Raw genomic sequence first — 9,180 nt, 5'->3', positions numbered from 1 at the left:
TCCCCCTAAATAGCAACTGCATCAAGAACACTCATGTGTGAGTGTATTTACAAATGCAGCCCCAAAAATGTCAGACAGGATCTACACTGCATCCTCTTCTCCCCTTGCCAATCTCTTTCATTTCCCTTGGCTCCTCATCTTATCATATGACATCGAAAGGCACTTCCATATTGTTTTTGGAAATCACTAATAGGGCCAGCATCTATGAAATAGGGCCCCAGGACATGCAAACTTAATGTGACTTTGCAGGAGAGAACAGATGGCCATTAAACCATAAAAGAGGCTGAAGCTCCTCAGCTTATACAATTCTGATCCCAAGACAGGAAAGAAAACCTTTGAACAGTGTCAGAAACAAAACATCGCTGCCTTCCTTGATCTTCCATGAGATTTGGCTGAGTAGGTCTGAATGAGAACTCTGGGTCTCTAAGATAAAGACTTTAAAAGAGTCTTCTTGACCATTCTCAGCTCTTCCTAATAAGTTGTAGAGACCCAGACAGTGCTGGTTAGAAACTGAAGGATCACAGCACAAAAGGTTAAGATGGAAGAAGTACAGAAGTTTATTATGAATCAGTTTTAACCCTTTTGTGCCTCTGACAAAGTAACTTTAAAAAATTGGATTGATCAAAGGACCTCCAGGGTTTAATATTTCAAAAACACTGATAAATAGTTTACTACAGATAAATAGCTTCACCCTTTGGGTGTCTCCCAAAAGCATCTGAAAAATTTCCAGGGGTGTCTGTTTAAGCAGATGTGTAACCAGTACATCCCACCCCGCTACCTCACTGTGAAGCAATGCCCAGGAATTGGGCTACTAGAAGGGCAAAATGGACCCATTCAAATTTCCTTCCAGGTACCAGGCCCTCTTAGCCCTGGGGAACGTCCTTAGCTGATGGGGGAAATGTTGGGGATCAGGACTATGTATGTGTGGCTTGTGTTAGAAGCCATCCATAGCACACCCAAGAAATGAAAGGCCTCCATGAGGGAACTGGAACGGTCAAATTCTTGCTAATTATTAATTGGACCCTAATTTCAGAAAGCAATGCTGTTTTCAAAAATCGGACCTGACTTTAAAGAACAAAACACAAAAAAACAATAAGGAGTAGAAAATTTTATGCTAAAAAAAAAAAAAAAAAAAAAAAAAATTCCCAATGAAACAATCAGTAGCACATTGCATCTGTTAAGTGTCCCAGCTCCTTATAATGGTTATGTTTCCAATGGTTGTTTCTTTCCAAGATAATGGCATAGGTGTTACACCCCAATCTTCATGTCCACGTTCTGCAGGTTCCTCGTCTCATCAGCTGTCATAAACTGGTCTGGAGTTTCTGAGGACTCCTTGTTCACCAAATGCACCATTTCCTGAGACTTGCTGGCCTCTCCGTTGAGTCCACTTGACTTTCTGTCCTCCACAGCTCCATTGCCACTGTTGATCACTAGCTTTTTCTTCTGCCCACACCTAATAATGTAAAAAAAAAAATGTATCATATGAGGAAGAGTGCATCAGATTATCATCATTATTGAGCACCATGGTGATGATCACTGTGGTTTATGATGGTCTTAGTGTGTGTCAAGTACTGTGCTGGGTGTCTTCTCTACTTTATCTTACTAACTCTTAGCCAGCACTTCTCAAAGTGAAGTCCCTGGACCAGCAGCAAGAGCATCATCTTGGAACCTGCTAGAAATACAAATTATCAGCCCCGCCCCAAACCTACTGAATCAGAAACTTTAGGGTTACAGCCTAGGATCTGTGGTTTCACAGAGAAGCCCCGGGGGCTTCTCTGCATAGTCAAGTTTGCAAATCAGCAGGTACAACTCCAGGAAGTTTGTGTTATTATTATCCCCCACTACAACTGAAGAAACCTTTGGGGGTCAGAAAATTCACTAACTTCCCCCAAGTAACTCAACAAGTAAGAAAAGAAGATTCAAACCCTGGTCTGTCTGACTCTCAAGTTGTGATTCTCCTTCCATCATACTTTATAATGGAAATGTTTGTCTCTTTTAAGCATTTTAACAGTTTCTGCAGATTTAGATAAACCATCAACATGATGATTATTAATCATTCTGATTTGTATATTCCAGAAAGTCCCATAACTTCCTCTCCCAGTCAAGACTTTGTCAGCCTTGTCAGTGTTATTACTGAATGTACCGAGCAGAATAAAACAACATTTTTCTAGAAGTGTAAGGCCATGGTGATGTTTTCCTAACATTGGTTAACTCCCATATAACCCTGATATAGGAAGTTTAATAGCATAGGACAAATTATTCTTGTTACTTTAAGGTGTCTTAAACATTACTTAAGACTCAAATGCAAAAGAAAGTTGCTATGGAAGAGCATGACCTTGACCTTTTCCCTGGTTACTGTCCATTGCTTCACCCCATCCAGCCTGATGCAATGCTTCCTCTTTCCTGTCACACATCACTACTACACAGACTATGTTTAGAGGAAGCAAAGTTGCACAGCTTCACAACTACAAGCAAAATGGGGATGAAGGGAAGCAGATTACCTTCTGAATGCCAGATGCTTTACATGTAATTTTCTGTAATTCTTACAAGAATCTTTCAAAGCAGCTATTGTTCCCATAATACAGCAGTGGCAACTGAGGCCAAAAGGGGCTTAATAACTTGCTCGAGTTCACATAGGGAGTAAGAATGACAGAGCTGATATTCAAATTCAGGCCTTTATGACCAAAGTCTGGGCTCTGCCTGGCTCTATCAGTGCTGCCAGCCATCTGGAGATTTGGAAACAGCATGAAGTCAGAATTGTTCACTTTGCCTCTGGATATTTGGGGTAATACAGAGAAAGCCTCTATTATTCATGATCATGGACCATTCCCTGCAGGACTGCCAAGGCCATAAACTTTAATCTCTTGTTTGGGGAAATAGAAATTATACCTCTTCAACAGGAGGTAGACTCTGTCTCCTCTGGCATGAGGTTTAATGAGGGGTTGGGGGAAGGATGCTTGAACCGTGAAACAGATTCATGGGGACCGAGAATACAGATGGAGTCCAGCAGGATGCATGGTCAAGAAAAGGGCCTTGGAGGCCAGGTGTACTGGCTCATGCCAGTAGTCCCAGCACTTTGGGAGGCCATGGTGGGTGGATCACTTGAGCCCAGGAGATCGTGATCAGCCCAACATGGAAAACCCAGTTTCTATTCAAAATATAAAATAAGACAGGTGTGCCATTACGTCCCTGTAGTCCCAGCTACTTGGAAGGCTAAGGTGGGAGGATTACTTGAGCCCAGAAGGTCGAGGCTGCAGTGAGCAGTGTTTGTGCCACTGTACTCCAGCCTGGATGACAGAGTGAGACCCTGTTTCAAAAAAAGAAAAGGAGGCTCACACCTGTAATCCCAGCATTTTGGGAGGCCGAGGCAGGCAGATCACTTGAGGTCAGGAGTTTGAGACCACCTGGCCAACATGGTGAAACCTCACCTCTACTACAAAAATTCAAAAATTATCAGGGCATGGGGGCATGGTGGCACATGCCTATAAGCCCAACTACTCAGCAGACTGGGGCAGGAGAATTGCTTGAACCTGGGAGGCAGAGTTGCAGTGAGCCGAGATTGTGCTACTGCACTCCAGACTGGGTGAAAGAGTATGACTCTGTCTCAAAAAACAAAGAAGAAGAAAGGGGCTTGGGAGGCCTGGTTTTGAGACATTACTGCTGTGTGATCTGGGGCAACTCACTTAATCTCTCTAGCCTCAGTTTTGCATCAATAATACCAGGTTATTAAGTGTAGGAATATCATAGGATTGTGAAAAGCCCTTGAAACAGAGCATGCCACTAAATAAATGAGTCTATTATTTCTATCATCCTTGCTCTTATGAATGATGTGGGGTAAGGAAACTAAGGTTTGGAATAAGCACTTAGAACAGCATCTGGAGCACAGTAAGCTTTCAGGAAGTGCTATCTATGATTGTTAATATAACAAAAGCCATATGAAGTGGATTTTGCTTGTTTCTCCTGGCTGCCTCCACCTGCCTCATTATATTTACTATGAAGAGGATTTAAAAAGCTAAAGGAGAATGCTGCTTGGGTTATTTCAAATTCTCAGGTCCCTGTGTTCTTTGGAGGAAAGTTGTCTAGTTAAAGTAATTCCCATTTGCCTATCTAACGGGTGGTTGAGGGATGTAATGAAAAAATGTGAGAAAGTGATTTATGAGCATAAAAAAAATATGTGCATGGGAGTGGGTGGGGATTAATGTTGTTCATCTAAACGAAGCTGATCTTGACAGTGAATAGCGTTTGGCCTACTGAACACAGGAATATTGTGCTTGGGTTTTGGCTGGCCTGCATTTCCCTTTGGATTTATGTGTTTCTATCTGCTTGAGTTCTTTCAGGAGGGTAGGATGATTCTCATAAATAACTCATTCCAATATTCAGTGCTCTAGGCATCTAATAAGTACTTTCAAAAGACAAATTCTAATTTTTAAGTTCTTCGTAGTTATAGGAATTTAAGAAGGAACACTAGGCCTGAAGGGGCTTCAGAGACCATCCAGCCCAGCTTCTCCTTTATGTAAACTGGACACCAAGTCCAAGAAGTCAAGGGTATTGTCCAAAGCCTCACAGTTAGTTATGGTACTGCCAGAATCACAGAATCACAGCTTGGATATTCTGGGTTTCTGTTGTTGTTTTTGTTGTTGTTGCTGTTGTTTGCTTTTTGAGACAAAGCCTTGCTCTGTCACCCAGGCTGGGGTACGATGGTACCATCGTGGCTCACTACAACCTCCACCTCCTGGGTTCAAGCAATTCTCCCGCCTCAGCCTCCCGAGTAGCTGGGGTTACATACAGGTGTGTACCACCACACCTGGCTAATTTTTGTATTTTTAGTAGAGACAGGGTTTCACCACGTTAGCCAGGTTGGTCTCGAACTCCTGACCTCAAATGATCTTCCCACCTTGGCCTCCCAAAGTGCTGGGTTTACAGGTGTGAGATACCATGGCCAGCCACAGCTTAGATTTTCTGACTCTGAATATCAGAGATCCTCGTGGACCTGTGTCTTACCTTTATCTCCTCTTCCCTTAAATCTCAGGCATTAGCTGAGCACACATTGTGGAAGGAGGCAGACTGGGACCTCACCAGGAAAGGAAGGGCAGGCTGGCTGGGGTTTAGAAACCAGGTAATGTTAACTTTTATGGCATGGCAGAATTTAGCTCAAACAATTTAGGTGGGTAACTTAGCAACTGATCTCATGACTCTTCTACCTGACAATCCTTAAAGATATTTAGGGATTTATTTTGCACTGTTTTAGAGCTATGCCATCCAACATAGTAGCCACCAGCCACATGTGGCCATTTGAATTTAAACTAATTACAAGTAAATAAAATTAAAAATTCACTTCTTCAGTTGAACTAGCCACAGTTCAAGTGCTCAGTAGCCACAAGTGACTAGTAGTTATATATTGCACAGTGCAGATAAAGAACGTTTCCATAATTGCAGAAAGTTCTGTTGGATAGCACTGTTCTAGACAGCAGGACGGAGTTGGGTGAGCTCAGATTACAGGGAGCTAGACTGTAGCATAAGAGAAGGAAAACACTGGCGAGGTGAGGTGGCTCACACCTGTTATCCTAGCACTTTGGGAAGCTGAGGCGGGTGGATCATGAGGTCAAGAGTTCGAGACCAGCCTGGTCAATATGGTGAAACCCATCTCGGCATGGCGTAGTGTGCCTGTAGTCCCAGCGACATGAGAGGCTGAGGCAGAAGAATTGCTTAAACCCGGGAGGTGGAGATTGCAGTGAGCCGAGATCGCGCCACTGCATTCCAGCCTGGGTGACAGAGGGAGACTCCATCTCAAAAAAAAAAAAAAAAAAAAAAGAGAGAGAGAGAAGGAAAACATTTCTAAATTATAGTGATGCATAGAGGAGACCTACTGAGTGGAGTACAGGTGACCGCCTGCTGGGGTTTATAGAAAAGACGATTATTCCCAACAAAGTGAAGGCTGGTGCACACCTGTTATGCACAAGCAGCACAGTCAAGTCCTCACGTTTTTTTCTCCTCTTCAGACAAATCCGATAGGTGTTTATTTGTTTGTTTGTTTGAGACAGAGTCTCACTCTGTTGCCCAGACTATAGTGGCATTATTGTGGCTCACTGCTGCCTCCACCTCCTGGGTTTCAAGTGATTCTTCCACCTCAACCTCCCAAGTGGCTGAGACCACAGGCATGTGCCATTATGCCTAGCTAATTTTTGTATTTTTTTGTGGAGACAGGATTTCACCATGTTGCCCAAGCTGGTCTTGAACGCCTAGGCTCAAGTAATCCACCTACCTCAGCTGCCCAAAGTGCTAGGATGACAGGCTTGAGCCACTGCACCTGGCCCAAATAGAGTCTTTAGAGGAAAATCTTCTCTGGAGCCTCATCCAGTATCTATCAACCCAACTGACTCCTCAAATAATTATGTGCTCTCACGGAGAGGGAATAAAGTGTGATTTCCCTTGGAGAGCTGTAATTCAAGGAGTCAGGTGACATGAGGAAAGCTGTTGTGGATGATGGCAGGGGTGGAGAAAGCTAAAAAAGTAATAGAGTCCACAAGCCAGCATCTTTAAGACAACGTGACTCACAGATCACTTCATGGAAGCCCTTGGGTCCATCCTTGTATGTCAACTTCAGAGACTAACAATTTCCTACTTTCGTCTTTTAACCATAATTTATATAACAGTGCCTGGCACAGGGAATGTTCTCAATAAATACTAGCCAATTCAAATTCAAGAGGCCAATACTGTCACTGAACCTCAAAATTCTTTTAGAAAAGGGGTGATACTCCTTTAGTTTTTTATCTTCTCTTTCTCCTTGCCAGGATTGATAGTCACAGAGTCACTCAAAAGATGTTTGCTGAATACTGAGCACCCATTGGAGGCCCCATTTTCAACCAGCCTTTCTGTGATGAAAATAGGATTCTGTATCTCTCTCTCTCTTAAATGTGGCAGTCAAAGGAGAAAAGCCTCAGCCTTTGAAGGGGATTAGAAATGGGTTGACAGCTTTAGAGTCACAGAGCCCATTAAGGGGCCTGTGCAGCTGTTTACCACCCTTTAGCTGCGTGGCAAATCTGTTTTCAGTTATCAAATCAGGACATAGTAATTTATGGCATTCAAGCAGCTACTTTCCCGGTGAGATACTCGCTGTGCAGGACCCTGTGTATCCTTGTTTGCCGGTTGCCAGGGTGACGGCTGGTCTTGGGAGGAGGGAGAGGGCCGCAATGAGGCCCCTTCTCTGCTCTCTGCTGCTGACAAGACACAGGCGACGTGGGAGATACCCAGCCCCAGTGTATTGACTCCAGCTGCTCTTGGGGACGGCTTAGATGCTTTGCCCGAGGTCTCTCCCATTTAGGTCTCCCTAAATGTCGACAGCATCCGTGCCAGTGTTTCTATGGTGACATGTGCAAAGGTTATGGACTGTGTATGTGAACAGAAGTGGTGCATTCTAGGGCTTGGCAATAAAGGGCTGATTGCAAACAATAGAAAATTCATATTTAATTGAGCAAAAGTAATCCAGGGGAAAACAAGGAAGCTGAAGGGAAGTATAAAGACTCTTTGTAAAGGCTCCCCCAAGTCACATTATTTAAGTTCAACTAAAAAATGTCTTTCCGTTTCATCACAGGAGGCCTTTTAGACTTTTTTCCTCTCAGTTTTGTTCCTCATACCGTCAGCTATCATAACTACTTTTTAAAATCATGCCGTCAATGGTATAGATAGCAACATAGCTATTTGACTGTAATACGGCAGTTTTATTAACTTGTACCAGTGTAATTATTATAACAGCGCCATTTGGTTTTCTCAGATAATTAGAGGCTGTATGGGCTGCCCATGGTGTTGGAATTAGCTGTTGGTTGCCTTCCAAAAACCAGTAAGAAGGAGTCTGTAATTCTCTCTAGGTCTTCTCCCAGACTGAGGGTCATTTTTCCACCCTGTGAGGTGATCTAGGGGCACACTAAAGGTGACCTTGCTTGGAAATAAAGATTCTTTCACCTTATAAGAAACGACCTAAAGGGACATTTACAAAAGGTTTAATATTCCTATGAATTATGTCCTGAAGAAAAATGCTGTATCTTTAAAGTGCCTTGGGTAAGAAATTTAGATTTATACATTTGGAGTCCCCCTGTTAAAGTTCATTTCCTCTGCTGCTAGAATTAATACTGTTTTATACTTCACTTTAGGTAGCATTATTTCTAGAACCTGTTCAAGTCTTAAACATGTATATATACATATCACGTAAATGACTTCCAAACCTATGGGTCTTGGCTCAGGTAGGGAGAGAGAGTGGCCTTCAAGAATATAAAAACAGCCCACATGTCAGTTCCAGGGAGGTGACTGTCTTCACTTACTTTCCTGAAAAAAGTTCTCTGTTTCATAGAGCTCTTAAGAGCAAGGATTCCTGTGCTATAACCTGAATCTCTTCAACTACGGTTTCCATAAAATAGAAAGACGTATCATTACAAAACACCAATCAGAGCACAAGCCAGAGCCTGCTTTTGGGAAGGATTCCTAAAGGTTCCCTGAGCCTCAGAGAGGCTATAGGGGATGAAGAATCACTGAATCCTTATGCAATATTTGTACATTGTGAATGTATTTAATAAGTAGTTAACAAATCAATGAATGAGTATATACTTTTATGTGCCTTCCTGGTGAGATATTTCATAACTTTCATCAGATAGAGTCTGCATGAGGTTTAACCTTAAAAATAAGTTAAAATCATAAAAGATTCAACCATTACTTAAAAATGATGATCCAAACATCACAGGTGTCTCCTTTCTCTAACCTCTGGGGCAGAGAAAGATGTCTTAAGCTTCGCCATGCACATGAATCCCTGGAATCTTGTTAGGATGCAGACTGTGCCATAGGAGGTCTGGGATCAGGTCTGAGGTTCTGCATTTCCAACAACCCCCAGGGTGCCCAGGCTACTGGTTGCAGGGACTACACTCTAAGCAACAAGTATACAAAGCCCACATTTAAATGATGCCTTTTGCAAGTTGAAGGCCCCCCAGGACAGCCCCTTACCTTCTTCGACTGTTGACTGCAATGCAAACTGCAAGAATCAAAGCCAAGGCCAAGAGGGATGCCAAGATGATCAGCCATTCTGGTGTGAGTAAATTAAAAGACATGTGTAAGCTTCAGAGACACAGTTTGTAAAAACAAAAATGCACTTTACAATTGACCTAGGTCAAACAAGCACCATAGTCAGCACTGCAG

The 9,180-nt window shown here is 42.8% G+C and overlaps 1 protein-coding gene across 13 annotated transcripts in view; it reads right to left on the bottom strand.

Moving 5' to 3' along the window:
- Window positions 1-533: 533 nt before the first annotated feature.
- CD44 (CD44 molecule (IN blood group)) overlaps window positions 534-9,180 on the bottom strand; it is a 91,808-nt gene continuing 83,161 nt past the window's right edge. For 12 of the 13 annotated variants that reach the window (XM_010333370.3, XM_003919986.4, XM_074401300.1 and 9 more), the window contains 2 exons: window positions 8,989-9,067; window positions 534-1,453 (listed from right to left, as the gene is read on the bottom strand). In XM_010333370.3, coding sequence (XP_010331672.1) covers window positions 1,249-1,453; window positions 8,989-9,067 — 284 coding nt within the window. In that variant the 3' untranslated portion in view covers window positions 534-1,248. The remainder of the gene's footprint in view (window positions 1,454-8,988; window positions 9,068-9,180) is intronic. The other variant, XM_010333406.2, reaches the window with a different exon arrangement.

Source organism: Saimiri boliviensis, chromosome 6 (genome assembly GCF_048565385.1).
Source record: "Saimiri boliviensis isolate mSaiBol1 chromosome 6, mSaiBol1.pri, whole genome shotgun sequence".
In the NCBI taxonomy this organism is placed as follows: Eukaryota; Metazoa; Chordata; class Mammalia; order Primates; family Cebidae; genus Saimiri; species Saimiri boliviensis.
This window is presented reverse-complemented; position numbering and strand designations above follow the sequence as displayed.